Source organism: Anguilla anguilla, chromosome 8 (genome assembly GCF_013347855.1).
Source record: "Anguilla anguilla isolate fAngAng1 chromosome 8, fAngAng1.pri, whole genome shotgun sequence".
Classification (NCBI taxonomy): Eukaryota; Metazoa; Chordata; class Actinopteri; order Anguilliformes; family Anguillidae; genus Anguilla; species Anguilla anguilla.
This window is the reverse complement of record NC_049208.1, coordinates 54,013,551-54,034,162: the sequence shown is the minus strand read 5'-3', so window position 1 is coordinate 54,034,162 and position 20,612 is coordinate 54,013,551. Positions and strand designations below refer to the sequence as shown.

General features: G+C 45.9%; 3 protein-coding genes and 1 long non-coding RNA gene across 4 annotated transcripts in view; 1 reads left to right on the top strand and 3 right to left on the bottom strand.

The window, feature by feature from the left end:
* The window catches only part of col28a1a (collagen, type XXVIII, alpha 1a), a 26,008-nt gene extending 21,439 nt beyond the window's left edge, over nt 1-4,569 (bottom strand). The window contains exons 1-2 of the mRNA XM_035430656.1: nt 3,325-4,569; nt 17-178 (exon numbers count right to left, since the gene is read on the bottom strand). Of these exons, the coding sequence (XP_035286547.1) occupies nt 17-137 (121 nt within the window). The 5' untranslated portion in view covers nt 138-178; nt 3,325-4,569. The remainder of the gene's footprint in view (nt 1-16; nt 179-3,324) is intronic.
* Nucleotides 4,570-9,275: 4,706 nt separating this feature from the next.
* On the bottom strand, nt 9,276-12,570 carry rpa3 (replication protein A3). The gene is made up of 4 exons (XM_035429439.1): nt 12,374-12,570; nt 11,742-11,816; nt 10,674-10,785; nt 9,276-10,200 (listed from the first exon to the last, which is right to left on the bottom strand). Exons 1-4 carry the CDS (start codon nt 12,470-12,472, stop codon nt 10,118-10,120), a joined length of 369 nt encoding a protein of 122 aa, XP_035285330.1. The 5' UTR covers nt 12,473-12,570; the 3' UTR covers nt 9,276-10,117.
* Nucleotides 12,571-12,783: 213 nt separating this feature from the next.
* umad1 (UBAP1-MVB12-associated (UMA) domain containing 1) lies at nt 12,784-20,224 on the top strand. The gene is made up of 4 exons (XM_035429437.1): nt 12,784-13,598; nt 14,258-14,365; nt 15,911-15,987; nt 17,627-20,224. The coding sequence occupies exons 2-4, from the start codon at nt 14,287-14,289 to the stop codon at nt 17,882-17,884; spliced, it is 414 nt and encodes a 137-aa protein (XP_035285328.1). The 5' UTR covers nt 12,784-13,598; nt 14,258-14,286; the 3' UTR covers nt 17,885-20,224.
* Nucleotides 14,011-15,273, bottom strand: LOC118233641. Its single transcript, XR_004766541.1, has 2 exons — nt 14,884-15,273; nt 14,011-14,387 (listed from the first exon to the last, which is right to left on the bottom strand). It is a non-coding gene; the product is annotated as an uncharacterized LOC118233641 (long non-coding RNA).
* Nucleotides 20,225-20,612: the final 388 nt, after the last annotated feature.

Here is a 20,612-nt window from a genome sequence, read left to right as displayed (position 1 = left end):
ACCCGTGACCCCAGACCTTTGGCCTCCTCCTGCAGGAGGAGGTTGCTGGTGGACTGCGTCTTCTTCCTCCTGCTCGGGTTCCGGGCAGCGTGGGAAAGGGCCAGCAGCAGGAGGCAGAGTGCAACGCTTTTACCCATGATTCCCCTCTCTCTCTCTCTCTCTTTCCCGAGCGCCCACACTGCAATGACATGGGAGGGGGGGGGGGGGTCAGCTCTGTCCCCGTGATTCAGTTTACAGACCCTAAGAAATGAAATGATGGCTAGGAAACACAAAAACACATAAACCCCTCTCCAGCGCAAACACACACACATGGAAACACACATACTGACACACACACATGCTCACACTGACGTACACACACACACACACACACAAATATGAATACACAAACACATACAAACACATGCATACACACACACACACACACATACGCACATACAAACACACACAAGCACTCACACACACGAACAAGCACACACACGCACACACACACACTCACACAAGCACACACACGCACACACACACACTCACACATGCATACACACAGACACACTCACACACACACACACACACATGAATGCACGCATCCATGACTGGATTTACCTCTTTCCTGATTAGAGGGTGATGTCACTGGAATAGCTCGGCACCAGAGCCCTCCTCAAATTTTATAAACTGACAGTTAGAATCACTAACATATTAATGTTTACACTTGTAGTCCTTAATAATTGACATAATTTTTCTTACGAGAAAAAAATATTGAGTGAGGAATTTAAAAAAAATAACTTCATACAGACCTTTTAAATCCCGACTCAAATCCCTGGTGTGTTTCTGTTTATGAAACATTCACAAACGTTTTCCTGACTTTTACACGTGCTGGTACACGACTCCCAAAGCAGGAATGAGCTTTTCCCAAACCAACAGAAAGTATAAACTTTAACAGCCAGCATAAGGGCTTACTGCTTACATCTTTACATACATTCACCCCTTCAGTAAAAGAAGAAATATAATCAGACTAATTCAACAGGGCTGCAAACTCAGGAAAAAAATTATGAAATGTGAAAACTTCATAAAAACACAGTACCATGTATGTCCACTTGAGGCAGTGTTGAGTTCTTGTTTTCGTAAATATCTGCCTTGAGCTGCATGTAACATTGAATGCTATAGGCTCCCAGAGGCATTTGGCCTTGGCAAAGTAAGGATTTTCCTGTTTTGAGACTGTCAGTCTTCCTTGCAAACACATGTCGTGGAATTAAATCTAGACCAGGGGTGGGAAAAATACATTCCTGGAGGCCTGGTGTGCATGTGTGTGTGTGTGTGTGTGTATGGGTGTGTGTGTGTATGGGTGTGTGTGTGTGTGTGTGTGTGTGTGCGTGTGTGTGTGTGCATGTGCGTGTGTGTGTATGTGTGTGTGTGTTTGTGTGTGTGCGTGTGTGTCTGCGAGTGTTTATGTGTGTGTGCATGTGTGTGTGTGTACATGTGACTGCGTGTGTTTGTGTGTGTGTGCATGCGCGCTTGTGCGTGTATGAGTGTGAGTGTGTGCGTATGAGAGTGTGTGTGTGTATGAGTGTGAGAGTGCGTGTGTGTGTGAGTGAGTGAGTGAGTGAATGAGTGTGTGTGTGTGCGTGTGTGTGTGTGTGTGTATGTGTGTGTGCGTGTGTGTGTGTGTATCTGTGTGTGTGTGCATGTGCGTGTGTGTGTGTGTGTGTGTGTGTATGTGTGTGTGTGTGTGTTTGTGTGTGTGCGTGTGTGTCTGTGAGTGTTTATGTGTGTGTGCATGTGTGTGTGTGTGTGCATGTGACTGCGTGTGTTTATGTGTGTGTGTGTGCGTGTGCGCTTGTGCGTGTATGAGTGTGAGTGTGTGCGTATGGGAGTGTGTGTGTGTATGAGTGTGAGAGTGCGTGTGTGTGTGAGTGAGTGAGTGAGTGAATGAGTGTGTGTGTCTGTGTGTGTGTGTGTGTGTGTGCGCGTATGTGCATGTGTGTGTGTGTGTGTGCGCGTATGTGCATGTGTGTATGTGTGTGTGCCGGTGCATGTGTGTATGTTGCACATCTGGCTCACTTAGCTAATCAGCTATACAGCTGTGCTGGTTCACTTGCAGGTTAGACCACAGTAAAGCGTTTCTTACAGGGACACCAAAACAGACATCAGCTGTCATTCAAGAGATTATCAAGAAATTCAGCTGAAACGTCAGATTCTGCGAATGCGACAAATTAAATAACTAAGAGCAGAAGTTGATATGAAACAGATTTGGCTCGCCTTGGCCATCCCTGTTCTAATATAATCCAAAGCAGTTCATGAGAGAGTAAAATCCAGCTTCAAAATTGGCGTTTTTAAAATGAATATTTCCAGTTCCTCTGTGTTAGAAGTGCAGGTGACTGTAAACTGCGTGAACTAACATGGCCTAATGTACAAATCCTCAAATATCATTTTGATCGTTTAGAAGACGACACCGCAATGTTCAGCGTTTGACAGAGTTGATATAAAAACACTCCGTCAGTGTTGTATAACACTGAACAATTTGCAACCCTTGGTATAGAACATTGCAAGAATATGCTACTGGAGAGTTCAAGACCCACAACGAAACCACAACCTGACATCTATCTCCCGTCGTTTGGTTACCAATGTGTCGGTTTTTGTGACGTGGTCACACAACGCCAAAGTACAAGCACCGGACAAACTTTGCGGCACCTGCCGGCCAGCACTGCGCACGTGCCGTCCAAAATCACCTCCGAGGCTTTTGCTCTTTCCGGACATTTCTCGTCTCGTGTATCCTGAGAGAAGAGGGACGGAGCGCACGGTTCTGCTTTCCCTTGCATTCTAAACTAAACTAAATGTAACACAACAACAACAACAACAACAATAATAATAATAATAATAACTCATTACACGTCTGTACCCAATAACGTTGGTACACTAATTAACCTGTAACGAAACTGGACATTGGTTGAATATTATTCAGCGACGCTTAAGAGTGAATGTTTAAATAGACTCCAAATGTCGCACAGTGCATTTCATGAAAGACGTGGGAGCCCTTGTCTCGCTCAGCACTGGACCCGAGATATATGCAGATACTATGTGCCAATTACGGATTGACTCTCTGAACAGCACGGGCATACAAATTGACATCAAAGATACAAGACCACAGTTTAGCATCGTCCAAACAATTTCCATAATTAAATGCGGGCAACAGTTTCGTCGCAGCCTGTGATAAATCTCATTTTCATTCAACCATAGCTTTCTCTTGTGTGCGTAGGCTACAGGTAAAATGACCTCGAGCGGAAATCCTAATAGAATAGATAAGATTCCGTGTAGATTTAATCTTACCTCCAATCTCAGTCAAAGGCAGCTGTCGTTGGTGGCCTTTTCATCAGGGGGAGAATAACATATTGCGCAGCGCAGACGCAATTTCTTCCGAGCAGCGCGAGCGCAGCCAGAGAGACAGGACAAACTTTTCACAATTCAAACCTGCGGGGCGGGCGCGCCCCCAGAATTCTGAATATTAATGAGGTCGAGTAAGAGGCAATTTCGCGTTCAGGAGGATATGAGGACACTTCATAAACGAATCAATTCTTCACAATTCCCTTGAAAAATGAAACATTTGGTACTATGAATAACACAATGAGTCAAATAATAATTACAATCCCGCTCTATCGCAGTGATGACAAATTTGACATTTCAGATTTCATAAATCTGTAGAGTAGCCTACTGGCGGTGTCGCCTACAGCGAAAAGGCCAAGCATCCATCAAACTAAACAAAGTAACACCCCTTCTCGACGCGCGCAATGCGAGATTTGCAGTACTATAGCAGATACAATCTGCAATACATTTATTGCATCAGTATCTCCTAAAAACGAATTATTTTTGGCTTCCCGTTTTCATTCCAAATGGATAGTGATCAAAAAATTAAACAACAGCAACAACAAGTGCTCGGGGTAACAATGTGACTTCAAAAATAAATACATAAATAAATAAAACCCCGACAATTCGTCACATCGAACCAATTTACTGCGCGCAATGGAGTCGGGCATTATCACACCACGCAGAACTCAAAGAGAAACGCATTTCAGCGCCTGTGATTTAGAATCTCTGCGCGAATCCGTTGTGACTAGTAGCCTGTACTTTATAGTCGCCTGACGCATTATTACTCCTTCATGACAGACCAGCACCTGTCAGCGTACTCTGTAACTGACTGACTGACTGTCTGACCCGATGATCCGCCGTGCGGTAGGCTAGGCTACATCTTCCCATTACAGACCCAAACCAAAGGGCTCTGGATAGTATCAGACACCAACTGCCATCTTAAATACGTTAAGGGCCGAGGAGAGGAGTGTCCCCCGTAGGGAGGAAGGTGCGTTCAGAATCCAGCATTTCGGCACAAACAACTGTTAACGCTTAGAGCGCGCGCACGGGGACCGTCTCGCGGAGTTCGAAAATGCTTTATATCTTTCGTCTGTGAAAAATGTGTTAATTCCTATGGCGAGATCCGCAGCGTCCATATGGAAGCGATTCTCTTCCCGCCTCCTTGGACTAGGAAAGACATTACCGTACACGCGATGTCCTGTCCCGCGCTGGACATTGAAATAAACAAACATTATGTTTATACTTTTCCCAGAACACCTCCATAGACCAATCAATAAAAAGCGCCAGTCCCTTAAAGATGAAAAACACAGCCGCGCACTAACGCCACTGCTCATTAGTACTGATGGAAACCAGGCACGCTCATATGCGCCGGACACAACATGATGTAGCCTATGTCACAAGCTCGTGGAAACGGGGTTAAATATCTGCAAGCAGACAAGCACAAGAGGTGAGCAGGCCTACTATATGCTATGCTAACTCGTTCATATGAGTCCAAATTGGATCTTTTCAGCGCTGTTTGAATGCTCATATGTTTTGAAGTTGTAAGCAGTCGGGCCTTCGAACAAGCACGTGCCCTTCCTTACACAGCCCGTCCATAAAGAACCGTTGTAAGGAGAAATAAAAAAGTAAGATAATCGCTTAAAAATGGTTGCCGCTCTATGTAACGAATTGGAAACGCTCAGATAAGGCAGGCGTCCCACGGACTGAAACAAATCAAGTGCGGCAGGAGAAAGGGAATAGATAACGGGTTCTGGAGTCAGAAGGTGTGTTTCGCGGACGAGTCTTTAACGGAATTCCATTGGGGGGATTTATCAAAGGGATTTTTACGAGAGGCCCCCCACATCTGGGTCCAATGTGAAAGCTCTTTCGATAATAAAACGCAGACGCGCCATGTGAACGCTAGCGCTGCGTGCGCACGCCAGCCTGTACGGACGCAGCCCGATATTGCTGCATGCTGGTGCACGCTCACTCGCGCTGCGCCACGAAAATACGCACTCAAGGTATTCAGAATATACCACAAGAAACGCGAACGTGAGCTGAACGAACAATATTAGCGCCTTGGTTTTCAGAATGTGTTCGGTGATGGCAAGAATGATATCGTTCCTCAAACTAATTTGCATTTTTGCTGGGCTTAGACGTCAGCCTCCGGGGACAGTCACAAACTCCCAGTAGCCGGAGGGCGCCATTGCCTAAAACACTATCATGATCTATGAGACATAATAGCCGTCTCTCCCGAGCAGATGGCTCGTCACACTTGGTTAACTCTGGACTTTGGCTGCGCGAATCTGCAGACCAGGCTGCAAAAAGCAACAGGCGGCGCCGGGTCGCCATGGCGACGGATCGGGCACACTTTCTGTCGCGGCTGGCGCGGGTCCAGCTGTTCTCGTGCACGGCAGAGACCTTTATTTGAATCATGCACTCCAAGTGCTGGGATAGGACATCTTGAACTACACAGATCCTTCTCAGATAAGACTGGAAAACCCATGTGGTAACTGCACTATTGAGACAGTTGCTTGGGTAATAAAGTGGTTGCCAAAAGTTCTGTGTTGACCCCTTGTTGTTGGAGGACAGAAGTGCAGTTCTTCACAATTTCTCCCCACTCTAAAGTGAGGAAGAAATCATGGCCTTATGTGTAGGTCATATAGAGCAGGGGCTGCCCAACTGTGTTCCTGGAGATCTACCAACCTGAAGGTTTTCACTCCAACCCTTAAATTCCCACAGAAACCGGGCTCTCAATGTCAGGCTGGTTCAATTCCCAGGTAGGATGCTGCAGTTGTACCCTTTGACATGAATAACCTGATATGCTTCAGGACATATCCAGCTGTATAAATGGATGCACTGTAAATGCTGTGTAAAAGTTGTGTAAGTTGTTCTGGATAAGAGCGTCCGCTAAATGCCTGTAATGTAATGTACAGCTACCACCCCCCATTTTGGAGTACTCTGTGTTTTGAGTCTGTCCTACACATCTGCTTCTCCTGTAGTTGTTATGGTTTTGGTGCCATTATTAAGCAACTGGGGCTCAGCTGGTGACCCCTTGTGCGGGTTCCCTCATAATGCCCCTCCGTTTGCACTTTGACCTCTGACCCCCAGCTCTGATCCCACACCCTCCAGGGCCAGCACTTCCATGACCTCGGGGATTTGGAAAGTTTTTTTTTTTAATTTTGGGGAGAGAGTGGCGAGGTGCGAATCTAAGAGGACAGGAAATCCTTGCGATCGTCTGCAGACCGGAGACTGAACCGCCAGCGCCCGCTGCATTTCTTCGTACGTTTCTGAGCGCGAATTCGAAGGCGTCCTTAAAAGTGCACTCAGTGACCCGCACGGGAAGCAGGGCGAACCTTGAGCTAACATTTCCGCAGATTTTTTTTATTTATTCATCAAAGGCAGGTAAAAATAAAGAAGGGAGGAAAAAAAGCGAATTTGGCTCATCGAGGCAGACCCCCTGAGAGTCGCTCATTTTTCTTCAGACGGCCGGTTGAGTGACAGCGTTCTGCCGCCGGGGGCCGCAGGTAGCCCCCCCACCCCCCCCCCCCCGCCGTACGTCATCATGTCAGGCAGAGGAGCGAGCCCCGCGGGGCGAACGCGCCGATCGCGGCGCTGACAGCTACACGCGGGTGCGGTCGGCTGGCGCGCGCGGTTCCGCCACGGCTCTGCTGATACAACGCCTCTCTTCCATTTTGGAATGTTCTTCGATTTGTTAACCGCGGAGATGTTTATCGGGGAAAGTTACTAAATCAGAGAGCGAACGCGCGGCCAGGTCGAGCTGTCAAACCTTCAGCTTTTGCTGGAACGCGGCATTATAAAGTGTGGGGGGGTTTCGGGGGGGGGGGGGGGGGGGCGGGGGCGACTCTCCGTTCTCAAACCCCGGCAGCAGGGGGCGCAAGGCTCGGAGTCGCTACGGAAACGGTAGGTTATGGGTTTGAATCCCGATCGCTACGACTTCGGTCAATTTCCGGAGTGGACTGTAACTGTACAGAAACGCGGGAAAGGGACTCGAAACGGCCCGAGCGGGGCCAGCGATCTGTCCGTCCGTCCGTACGCTCAGGTACTTTACCTGAGCCTTACCTGTGCGGTAAAGCTGGCTCCCTGGCAGGGCTGACTGAGCGCGTGCAGAGACGATGGCGGCTCTGTCCGGACTCGACGCTCGATAGCAGCTGTGTTACCGGAGGCTAAGCTCTGGCACGTGGAGGAAAGCACAATTATTCAGCACTATATTACCCACAAGCCCACGGGCTGATCCACAGGCACTGTATTACCCACAGGCACTATATATTACCCACAGTCCCATGGGCTGATCCACAGGCACTGTATTACCCATAATCCCACGAGCTGGTCCACAGACACTATATTACCCACAATTCCATGGGCTGATCCACAGGCACTGTATTACCCACAATCCCACAGGCTGATCCACAGACACTGTATTACCCACAATCCCACAGGCTGGTCCACAGACACTATATTACCCACAATCCCACAGGCTGATCCACAGACACTGTATTACCCACAATCCCACAGGCTGGTCCACAGACACTATATTACCCACAATCCCACAGGCTGATCCACAGGCACTATATTACCCACAATCCCATGGGCTGATCCACAGGCTTTATATATTACCCACAATCCCACAGGCTGATCCACAGACACTATATTACCCACAATCCCACGGGCTGATCAACAGGCATTCAATTACCTACATATATTATTCTCTTGGTTGAAAAAAAAAAGTATACACACACATACATATATGCGCAAATATGTGCACACACACACACATATATATAAGCAAGCATATAATATGAGCACACAAATACAATTACACTGGCCAAAGTGGCCATGCGCATAAACATATGGTACAATTTTATTTTCATTTTTTAAATTTAATTTTAACACAAAAAAGACTCATTACTTCACAGCTTATTTGAGAAGCGAATGTCCTCTTAAGATATACCTGCCAGGTGCTTTGCCAAAGGCTAATGAATTGATTAGTAAAACATCCATCAAGAGTCTCCATTTGGAACTCCCTCTAGTCAAAAAAAAAAAAAAACGAAACATTTCAGATGCTCAAAAAACTATGAAGTCTGGTAAACAGAATCATTCTCTATTGCTAAGGATAGAGGCATAGTTCACTTTTAGAGATTATAACCCCCCCCCCCCCCCACAACCCACCAAAAAATAAAATTATGTCATTTGCAGTCACTTGCAGGGCTAAAATTCCAGGCACGACCACATGCCACAATATTTTGGAAACGCATGAGTGATTTCCCTGCCCCCGGGGGAGATTGTAACTACAGCTGGCCATTTAAGCCCTACTCAAACCTGTCATCACATTTTCTAAGACCCCTGCTGCCATTTTTTGAGGGATACTTTCGCGAGGAAGGTATAATTTCGAAAGTCGGCGTTCTCGCCCGAGGAAGAATATTAATCTGATGTCAGCGAGAACTTGCCCATCTCAACAGGAAGACAACGGACCCAACTGTTATGATACTCAACACACCACTACCTCAGGGCATTACTGTAATAACAACTTCCTAAATAAAGCTCATCTTTCAATATCGGTCTTGTTTATGTTAGTACAAGATCACAGCGGATATTTTAAAATGCCCACACGCACTGAAAGATGAGCTTTACTTAGGAAGTCATTACTACACCAACTTCCTAAAGCTCATCTTTCAGTGCAAGTGGGCTTTTAAAATATACACTGTGATCTTGTATTAACATGGTACTGCCCTTGTGCAAGAGACTTTAATTCACCACTATTTATTCAATGTCACATCACACACAGCAATGTACACCGCTTTTCAGCTTTTTACAACCACCGTTATGGTAAAACGTTCCAATGCTTGGCCACCTCCACAGCAGCAGGGGGTGCTATTGAGTATCAACGGACAAAAACAAAGTTATGAAAATTTTTTAAAAGGGTCTGTCAAACTTTATTTCAGTTGTTGAAAGTTGGCTGACCACCAGCTGGAAGGTCGTTGAGATTCTAGCAGGCCTGAACACCGATACGTGTTAATCTCATTATGTAATCCAGTTCACAGGGTTTATTTCAGAAGCCAGCGCTGCTGTTGGGTCATTGATGCGACTGACGTGTTCGTTAGGGCAGTGGTTCTCAAACTCGGTCCTGGAGGCCCCTGTGTTATGCTGGTTTTCGTTCCAACCACAATTGCAATTCCAGAATTTTAACAAGCTGTTAATTTTTCTTAATTGGCAGAATTACATGCTTTAGTTGGATTATTTACCCTCTTAAACCACATTGTAAATTCATGTTCATATCGCGCTATACTCCATTAGCACACTGGTTTACAAAAGCATTTGTCAGCCATCTTAAAGTTTATGATTCAATGATCTCTAAATGGCAGATTTTAAAAGACTGCATATGAAATGACTCTCTCCAGACACAACATCAGTGGGCCCAGTCCAGGTTCAAAGCAGAGACTGCAGTCAGGTCATGTTACAGGTAGTGAGCAGCAAAAAAAAAAAAAGGAAACTCCAACTCAAAACAAGGCCGTGGTATTTTCAAATTTTACTGTCGTATATTACACATAACGTACCATATTTTACACAAGAATATTAGACAGATGTAGCAAAAATAGTTAAAAAAAAGAAAAAAAAGAAAAAAAAGAAAAAGAGAAGGTTGGAAGGGTGGGGTGGGGGGAAACCTCTACACAGCTCCACTGCTGCATTGTGATTTTAAAAAAAAAGAAGAGAGAAACAAGGTGAGGATTCTGGGAAAAGGAGAGACAGCCGGAAGCTTTCAGCTGCTGGTCGCGACCTCGAAGGGGTAGTACTGCGGGAAGTCATGGATGATCTTCAGACCCTCGTTGTACACCTCCAGGTCTGTCAGGGGAAACGGAACAAAAACAGGAAGTGTGACGACAGGAAGAGTCAAACAGCCGACCGTCACAAAACACACAACCTAGACTTCCCCCCTTCTGTATCACTATACATGTTACCAGATGAATGAATATGTATGAAGCTCAAAATGATGGATTTATATTAATAAAAACAGGCACCCAAATTAATATATCTTCAGCCAAATCCTCTTAAAGACTTCCGACACAAACAGGTCAGTGAGGGAAGGGAAATACGCAGAGGCCTCTGACTAAAGAAAAACATTAAAATTCTACACAATCCCCCCTCAGTCAAGTGCATTAACTAGCAAGCAAGGGCGGGGCGGGGAGGGCGTGGCAGGGGGGGCGGGGCCGTGGATGACAGACGGCTCGGGTTGACACGCCCACACGGTTGCCGTGCGACCAGCGAAGGACAAGATGGCCGCCCCGCGTTACGGAAAGCGCCGGAGAGCCACGCACCGAAGGGCTTGCCCTTGTCGTCCCGGAGCACGGTGTACGCCGTCGCGGTGACCGTGGCTTTGCCCGAAACCACGCCGATGACCTCCACGACCCCGCTCAGCTCCTCGTCCAGCTGCAGGGAGGGAAAACACAAACCCTGAAATTAAACAGCTGGAGGTTCTCAGGTCCACCGTCATTACATTACAATACATTACAGGCATTTAGCAGACGCTCTTATCCAGAGCGACTTACACAACGTTTACATAGCATTTTACATTGTATCCGTTTATACAGCTGGATATGTACTGAAGCAACGCAGGTTAAGTACCTTGCTCAAGGGCACGACGGCAGTGTCCTAACCCGGGAATCGAACCTATGACCTTTCGGTTACGAGCCCGGTTCCTAACCCACTGTGCTACACTGCCTGCCAGTCACCGGCCGTTTCAGTATTAGGACAATTACGCTCAAACGCCACACTCTGCGCCAGAGTACTTCCCCCGGAACCCTTAAGCCGGGTCTTGCTATCGTCAAGTCCCTCGAGTCAACAAGAGCCCCTTCTCTGGGAAGCCGAACGTCTGTGACTTTCGGTAGTGGAATTACAGCATAAACCAGTGCTGGTATGCAAATATGTATTCCCACAATCAAAAGGGTAAGTCCAGGTCAACTCAGCACACTTTGAGTCAAAATTTGTGGAGCCACACTAATTTCCCCAAATGTTGTTAGCTCATATGGCCCTTAATAAAGGTCTGAGGCAAAGGTAACTTATGTTTCTGGGGTTTCTCATGAGATCAAATAAGCATGCCAAATCTCATTAAAACCTGTGACAACACGATCCAAAAGTGTGTTGAGTTGACCCAAACCCAAAACAGATATTGCAAGGCTTGACAGCAAGTGACATCAAAGATCATTTGTTAGCAAGAAAGATACATTTTTCTTTCTTTAAGTCATCGGTATTTATTCGACAGAGGTTACTAAAGGTTAATGTTAAGCCTAAATCAGCGTTCGTTAGCAGTTGCCATCGCTTTTTTCACTACAGATTAGGCGGCAGCCGCTAGCACGCGGATGAGCAGGCAGACGCACGACGCTCACCGGGTCGTTGAGTTCCACCGTTGCCATCTTGCCCTCTCCGTCCAGCAGAGTGAACGATTTTCCCGTCGGGTGCACCTGCGACAGAATGACGGCACACAATGCAACAGTCGTCACCCACGCGCCCTGCAGATCTGTCTTATTATTTGCTTTATCTTTGAATTATTTATTATCTACATAATTATCATAATATAGCACAACAAACAAGTGTGAACATGGGACTTTTATTCTTTTATTCGTGGCATGCATTGCTATTTCTGACAAAACGTGGCTGAAGAGTTTAATTAAATAATCCCTGATTACCGAACTAAGAAAAATTAACATCTTGTCCTGGGATTGCAATTGTGGTTGGAACGAAAACCAGTATACACAGGTTCCCTGGACAGTTTGGGGACCACTGTAACGTCATACAATTAACGCAATAGCAATTTAATCTGAACAGTTTAACCACAAAACGTATTGCCAATACGAAATCTCTCGCATAGGCCAGGCCGCAGTTTAGGCACGAACAAAACTGAACAAGCATCTCAAAAACCCGACTGCCACACACACACCGGCTAACATTAGGGGAACTCAGCCAGCCATCTAGCTAAAGAGAGCAACATAGCGAATGGCAAATACCCGCAGTCATTTACCTTCTGAAGTCGCCCAACAAAGCAGACAGGTCTGTTAATGTACTGGGAGAGCATACTGGTGTTGATACGCGTTTTTGGAGATTCATAAACGCTCGCCATTATGCCGTTTTTGTGACACTACAGCTCCGACCGAAGACACTAACCGCGGGAAAAAATCTTCGGATTTCTGCGTCATTTCCGTGACAGTCCTACATATATTTCTTCCCCAGTGGAACTACTGTTCCTGTGAGAAAAGTGCTGTATCTCCGTTTTGGCTGAATGATACAGTACTTTCAGTGAAGGAGTGAGTGTATTTCATGACTCATGTACTGTATGTTGATAAATTTGATCACAATATGTGAGAATTTCCTATGAGTATATCTCCCAAAAGTGACTCTCGTGTTTTATTTATTTATTATTTTATGTAGTACAGACCATTTTTAATTATGGCCTTCCAAAATGTATTCTAACAAATCTCCGGCTTTATTCGACTTGTCTCTGTGCTTATGTGTGGATGCGTTTCTGTGTGCTGTATCGACTGTAGTTCAAGCTGATCTTTCCCCGCCTGGATCGGTCCCAATGAACTACAGTTCAGTCCGCCGAATTGGAATGAAAGAGGTTTTGCTTCCCTCTGCTGGAGATGTATCTTTGCTTCGCGTTCAGTGCAGCCTGTGCGTGTGTGTGTTATCGACAACAGGCCACTGTAGGCTATCCGTTAAAGTATTGTGCCACAGTAGATCTATGGCATACGGTAGATCAGAGCAAGAATAAATTAGTTTTGTATCAGGCGGTGTGGTGTCATAACACATATGCGTGTAAGTGACAAGCTCATAGATTTTTAAATATGTAAACGGAATGCATTTCCTCCAGAGGCTAATTGTTCGCATCGGAATTCCGCAGTTTAAATAGTCATGATTCGGAAATGAACTGCAAACGAAAATGCAAAATTCTAAAAATGAACGTACACCGAAAGACCTGTTATACAACAAGTACATTCAAGCAAATGTCCCGTCATTTTAGCCGGAAAGAAGTTCCCAACGTTGCACGATTTGCGAATCTCTCCCGGACTCAGTATATGTCACAGTGACGTGACGTCACAGCCGGAAGTCATGTTGAAAGAGCTACAGTAAACAGAAGGCCTGCCAGGCTGCTGCTATAGCTGAAGACTGTTAGATATTTTTTTCTGCATTTGCCGGATTATTATTAATAATATTTTCTCAGCACAGTTGCTGTGAGTTCACATCACGTAAGTAATACAATTACAAGCGGTTATCAAGATAGTTTAGCTACTCGTTAGTTGACAGGTGACATAAATGGAGTCAGAAGTTAGACTGGCTGTCCTGCAAGATCTGTCTCCACTCCTGGATAGTTAGCGTGATCGACAGCGTGAGGGAAGATGTTTACAGATTATAAAACCAGGCTACTTATAATTTCAGTCTAAATATTAGATATAAAAATAATAGCTGGTAGTTATATTAACTGCTTCCTTCTATACCTAGCAAGATATTTGTCTTGGTTAGGTATCTTATCGATAGCTAACTAACACGTTTAACTACTCTACTACTAACGTTTAACTACTTAAAATAAGAGTAATCTGTATAAAATAACTGTTGAGTAGCTGACGTTAACTGCCAAGCAAACCTGAACATAACTTTTTTTTTTATTGTAGACATTACATTATTAAACGTCTTTGTTTCGTTTTTGTTGTCTACTCTTAATAACTAAACGCGATACATACTGCTGTACGTAAAGCTAACACATTTCACGGAAAAGCAGTGACATTTGCGTGAGCTGATCTTTCGCTCACGTGCCCCGCCGAGAGGAATCGGACTTGCGGCTTTCACTTGTTGCAAAGTCAGCGTTTAATACTGAAAATTACTTTTTGTTTAAAAACGTTCATTCCAGACGCAGTGGGCGCGCGACGCGGGGCCGAGATGTTGAGCTTTCTCGGTCTTCGGAAGGATTCTAAGAAGTCCTCGTCAGAGAAGGAAACCGACGGGTTTGTGATAATAGGTGAGTTGCGCGGGTCCCTTTTCTGTATATCAAGAATGAGACTGATTGCAGAGCAGAATTGTATTATTATAGTATTATAATATAATAATCAATCAATGCAAAGTACTTATATTTGCTCAGATGGACAGATTGCAATGCACAATAACTGTCCACCCGGCTAGGAATCTTTCAGTTCAGTTTTAAAATGCTTTGAAAATGCTAAAAGTTAAATAAGCTCCAATAAACACACAGAGAGAGAGAGCGAGAAGGAGAAAGAAAACAGTATTATGTTCACTCTATTTTTATCTGCTGAATTACCTCCAAAACAATGGAGCAACTCTTAAGCTCCTACGGGCCTTCACAAGAGCCCAGATAATGAACGGCTGCACAGTGATCCTCAGTGAATGCTTCCATTCACTCATTCCATGTACACACACGTATATAGATGCACACAAACACACACACACACAAACACACACACACACACAAGTCAAATAATAATTTGTCAAGAGTAAACTAATAATTTTAAATGCTCTAACCTGTTAGTGATTGGTAAACTTCCTGCGGACGAGTGCGATGTTAAGGTGGCAGCCTCTCGGAAAGAGATGGAGAAAGAGGGGCACTTTGAAGAGCCAGGTGCTGTGTTGACAGTTTGCCCCTTATCAATGCGCCAGCACCTGGAAGGGGCGGGGCTAGCGCTTGACTGGCGGAGCCACATTCACGCAGCTGGGTGTTGGTGTTGTGATAATGTAGCCATTCGCGAGCGTAATCAAACTTGGCGGTTTGATGAGCGGAACCCGAGCGGAAAGGGTTCCGTGGGCGCCGTCTGCAGCTGGCTTCCTCAAGGCCTGACGTTAGAGGCGCAACGTGGGCGGTGACATCACCTGTTCTGTCGTCGTGGGAACCCGTTAGCCCTTGCATTCCTTTGCTGGAGTGGAGTATTGGCACAGATTCTCTACAGACCCCAGATATAAATGGTAAATGGACTTTATTTATATAGCGCTTTTATCCAAAGCGCTTTACAATTGATGCCTCGCATTCACCAGAGCAATTAGGGGTTAGGTGTCTTGCTCAGGGACAGATAGCCAGCTCCTGTGTCCCTTCCATTGTTATTGGCTCCTTACTCTACGAGGGTTTGGTGGGTGTGTGTCTCTGGCCCCCGGAGCTGCTCCAAAGGGGCGTGGCCTGGCTCCAAAGAGGAAGGGTAGGATTAGGGTTAAGGTTACACTAAACTCTGCCTGTTTGGAGCTAGGCCACTCCCCTTTGGACTCCCGGTTGGCAGCTGGACGTTTCCCCCACTTCAGTTAATGAATATTCATGAAGCGGTGTGTCTGAGTGCATTCATTGGCTCTGGTTTGATTCTTGGCAAAATCCCCTGTTCTGAAGGGGGTGGGGGGGGGGGGGCTCATTTAAAAAATTACTGTCACTTTGAGTTTAATTTTAGTTGAACTCAAAACCTCATAAGTACGGAGGACTAACAAGGTTTTAAAGACATGCTAATAAGGCAGTGCACGTGTGCCTGGCCTTTCTGCAAATAAAACCGCGCCATTTTCTCTCTGTTTCCAGGTGAAACCGCAGAGGAGAAGAGACAGAAAGTCCAGAGCGTGAGCCACGCCACCAACGTCATCGTCCTGCCCTCCAAGGTGCCTCAGAGATGCTGTGCTTTGCCTGTAAACCCCACAGCCGTTTAACTCCAGTCCTGCAGGGGGCGCTGTGTCTGCAGGTTTACCTCCAGTCCTGCAGGGGGCGCTGTGTCTGCAGGTTTACCTCCAGTCCTGGAGGGGGCGCTGCGTCTGCAGGTTTACCTCCAGTCCTGGAGGGGGCGCTGTGTCTGCAGGTTTAACTCCAGTCCTGGAGGGGGCGCTGCGTCTGCAGGTTTAACGCCAGTCCTGTAGGGCTGCAGTGTCTGTAGGTTTAACTCCAGTCCTGGAGGGGGCGCTGTGTCTGCAGGTTTACCTCCAGTCCTGGAGGGGGCGCTGTGTCTGCAGGTTTAACTCCAGTCCTGGAGGGGGCGCTGCGTCTGCAGGTTTAACGCCAGTCCTGTAGGGCTGCAGTGTCTGTAGGTTTAACTCCAGTCCTGGAGGGGGCACTGTGTCTGCAGCTTTACCTCCAGTCCTGGAGGGGGCGCTGTGTCTACAGGTTTACCTCCAGTCCTGGAGGGGGCACTGTGTCTGCAGGTTTACCTCCAGTCCTGGAGGGGGCGCTGTGTCTGCAGGTTTAACTCCAGTCCTAGATGGCTGCAGTGTCTGCAGGTTTAACTCCAATCCTGGAGGGCTGGAGTGTCTGCAGGTTTAACTCCAGTCCTAGATGGCTGCAGTGTCTGCAGGTTTAACTCCAATCCTGGAGGGCTGGAGTGTCTGCAGGTTTAACTCCAGTCCTAGATGGCTGCAGTGTCTGCAGGTTTAACTCCAGTCCTGGAGGGCTGGAGTGTCTGCAGGTTTAACTCCAGTCCTAGATGGCTGCAGTGTCTGCAGGTTTAACTCCAATCCTGGAGGGCTGCAGTGTCTGCAGGTTTAACTCCAGTTCTGGAGGGCTGCAGTGTCTGTACAATTTTATAGCTTTCTTCCAATCAGCAGCCAATTTAGGCGCTGGAACCAAGGTTTGTGGGCTGTTTAGCCAATAAAGGGCTTAAATGAAGCAGCTGAGTGCTGAGACAGTCGTGCTCTGTTAGCATTCCTGTTTCAGCAGCGTAGTAATGGTGCTACAGCTGTGTCGTGTCTCTGGGTCAGCGGCGTAGCTAACCTCACATTAGCGTACAATGCTGCACTTGTCTCTGGTCTAAAAGCGATCGTTTAGCCTGGTCTGCGTTACTGCTGCTCACAGAACACGTGTAGATTCTCTCATGTCCTCTCTGTGATCAATCCCTCTGCATAAGAGCTTCTGAATATACTGAAATATAAACCTGCTACCAGACCTGGGTCAAGTACACATTTATTTTGGAGTTGGATTCACATACTTTTCTCTGATTTTACTGATCTTGTCTGGTGCATCGGAACCAGTGGAATACTTTCAGAGAGAGCAAACCCTGGTCCTCTCAGCTGCACCAGGCAAGATTAACAGAGCACAGAAAAGTATATGAATCCAAAACAAACACGTATTTGACCCAGGTCTGCCTGCTACACCGCTTGTGCCAATAAATGGAACGATCAGAGATCTAATAATAAATCTGTCCATCTATCTATCTGTCTCTATCTATGCATCTCAATCTCTCCCTGTCTCTCTTTCTCTGTCTCTATGTCTCTCATGCTCTCTGTTTCTGTGTCTCTCTCTCTCTCTCTCCAGTCCTCCAATGTGAATCCAGCCCCTCCCACATTACCGTACCAGCCCTCTCCGGCGCCCCCGGTGGCCGCTGCGGAGGCTGCGCCCTTTCTCCCTGAGCTGCTGGGAGACATCCCCTTCACCCTGGCGCCCCACATCCTGGCCATGCAGACAGGGGTACCCCAGATCCCCGACTTCATCCTCACCCGCGACATCAACGACAACCTGGCTAGCTTCCGCTACGACTTCACCCTGGAGAACTCCGTGCTCTGCGACTCCTAATTCATGCCCCACCCCTCTGGCCGCAAGACCCCGCCCCCTCCCCCATGCTCCGCCCCCTTCCCCATGCTCCGCCCCCTCCCCTTCCCCCATGCTCTGCTATGACTTCACCCTGGAGAACTCTGTGCTCTACGACTCCTAATGCTGCTGGTGCCGCAGGCCCCGCCCCCTCCGGCCACATGCCCTGCCCCCTCCCCCTAACCCTAAACCCCCTCCATTTATCCTCATGACCCCCAGCCTTTTTGAAGCGGGTGGGGGAAGGTGCCTACCTCTACTGCTGTGCTGTTAGGGGGGGGGACCACAGTTAGTAAATGTAGGGGCTGATGCTAGGGCTCAGGACCTTTTCAGGTGAACGTGCTAATGAAATAATTAAGAGGACTAGTTGGTGTGGAATCCTGACGTAGAGATCGACCCTCGTTCCGCACCCCTGAAGTAGACGCCAGCTAAGGGTAAAACCCCAAACGTTTATTAGCGCGCGTGCTTGTATCGTTCAGACGGTAGTTTTGTTGTGCGTTTTTCACTCCACTTTTGGGTTTCCGAGCGGTGTGTCAGAGCTGGTTCTGTGCCAAGCTGGCGTGCGGTGGTGAGCCGCTGTGCCACCTGTTCCTGACGTTTTTGTTATCGTTTGGGGTTTTTTGCGGAAGGCGGAATTACGATAGCTGATGCTTTGGGGGGTTTCGCATCAAAGCAGCAAACTCTTCAACAAAAATCTTATTTTTTGTGTGTTTTTGAGCATCCTTGCTGCATAAAAGAATCCATGCTTTGCCCCGATTTCAGCAGAATGTTTACTCGGTGTACATTTTGTGACTCTTGTGCTTTCAAAAATAAGCCATCGTTTAAATTCTTTGTGTGGTTTGCAGAAAGACGCTGCGCAGTATGACCAGCGAAGTCAGCTTTTGCAAAGCCCTCGATAAAATGGTTTAATACAAAAAAAAGCTATTTCTTTTGTACAAACACAATTTAACACACAAAAAAGTAGTTTACAAGGTCACAAAACAAGCCCAAATTACAGTTAGCAAGTGCAGCATGTCCTTTTTGAATCACATTTAGTCTGGAAATACAATTAATTATCCCCCCCCCCCCCCCCCCCAATTATTTCAGGTGAAATTACCTTTCTTCTGGATTCTGTTTTCTCCGCACTAATTATGTTTATCCTGTGCTGACGTTCTGCAGCTGGGTGCGTGCTGCATGCCAAAGGGGCCACGCGTTTCACCCAAGACGACCGCGTGCTCAGACGTTTAATATTTTAGCCTTGTCATCTTCATACGCAGAATCACCGCGTGCTCAGACGTTTAATATTTTAGCCTCGTCATCTTCATACGCAGAATCACCGAGTGCTGATATTTCATGAATGTACTTTCCAAAAAAAATTAACTTTTTTCAAGATTTAAATGAAAAGTATTTATATTTTTCTCGTACCCATGAAAGCCAAGTTTCTCTAGCGGTAGCACGCTATTATTTTGGTAAACATTTTTGGTAATTATATTTCTACAAATCACTGGGCTTTTGCGTGATTGTTATTCAAGTTGTACTGTGGTTGATATTTGGTCAAAGCTACAAATGGAAGCAGAAGTGCAGCGTTTGTTGTGTGCATGTACTTACATGTTCTGATTTTGTGATGCATGTTTATATTCACTTATAATTTTCTTTTCTTTTTTTTTTGGCTGCATGTTTAAGTGAAATTGTGAGCGTTGTGTGGATGGTGTGACTGCACGGGCTTGCGAACTATCACTAAGATGGTGGGGTACAGTCGGCCATTTTGAATTTAAAACTGAAGTGGTCAAAAGTTGCATAACTTGCATCAGTCTTTCTGCTGTCTTGAAACTGTGGTTTTTGTTGGCATGACAACAATTTAACATTAATAATTCAGGTGTCCCCCATTATCCACACACTAGTCTGTGCCCCCTAAATATTGTGTACTGCAATTTAGAGCAAGGATAGGACGTCTTTATTTACCGAGAAATTCACAGGTTCGTTAAAATGCTTCCACCTTTTTGTTAGTCAGTAACAGCACATTTGTCTAATTAAATTCTGAATGCTTCTGTGCCTTCACCATTCATGGGAGAATATAAATTGTCACTGAATGACACTTTAAATGGTAGTATTTTCATATTCTGCCAAGTTTACATGGTTTGTATAATAGCGGGGGAAGAGAGTTGAAAGTGTTTAGTTTTCCTGTTTGATTCTTTCTGATTTCACTGTCAGGAATTTCCTTCTTCTCATTTTCCAAAACTGTAAATGCATTTAAAATATGGTTGTGTTGACAGTGATATTATGAACTGTAGTATTTAAACAGTTGTATTATTAAATAATTTAATAAACAAATTGCAATCAATACTTTAATTTGATTCATTTTCAGCTTTTATGCAATTAATAGCCTACACCATTTTAACTGACCGTAGACTTCATATCTGTGACCAAAAAGTTCACTATTTTACGCACAAATATACAAAAGGATTCCACCTTTAATATAATACAGTGCCGTTTGAACTATAAGGCTACGTATAAGGAAAAACTAGGCAAAAGCATTTGTAGTGTAATCCCATCCAATCAATATACTAATCCTACAACATGTACCGGTCTCTTTACAAACCCTGTAGTAGTCGTTCACAAAGTGCGCTGTCAGTTTAATTCCACAACCAATAGGGTGCCGAGGAAAGAAGAGCTCCTCACGTGGGCAAAACGTCAATGAATTTATTGGTCACCTCCACTGTCAATATAAAATTTCTGA

Bases quoted from the DNA above. Each gene is read 5' to 3' on its own strand.
- rpa3 (XM_035429439.1), bottom strand. From the start codon at position 12,472: ATGGCGAGCGTTTATGAATCTCCAAAAACGCGTATCAACACCAGTATG. The intron at 11,817-12,373 runs GTAAATGACTGC...ATTCTGTCGCAG, and splicing joins TTGTTGGGCGACTTCAGAAG to GTGCACCCGACGGGAAAATC. The intron at 10,201-10,673 runs GTGCGTGGCTCT...TTCCCCTGACAG, and splicing joins CGACAAGGGCAAGCCCTTCG to ACCTGGAGGTGTACAACGAG.
- umad1 (XM_035429437.1), top strand. From the start codon at position 14,287: ATGTTGAGCTTTCTCGGTCTTCGGAAGGATTCTAAGAAGTCCTCGTCA. The intron at 14,366-15,910 runs GTGAGTTGCGCG...CTCTGTTTCCAG, and splicing joins CGACGGGTTTGTGATAATAG to GTGAAACCGCAGAGGAGAAG. The intron at 15,988-17,626 runs GTGCCTCAGAGA...CTCTCTCTCCAG, and splicing joins TCATCGTCCTGCCCTCCAAG to TCCTCCAATGTGAATCCAGC.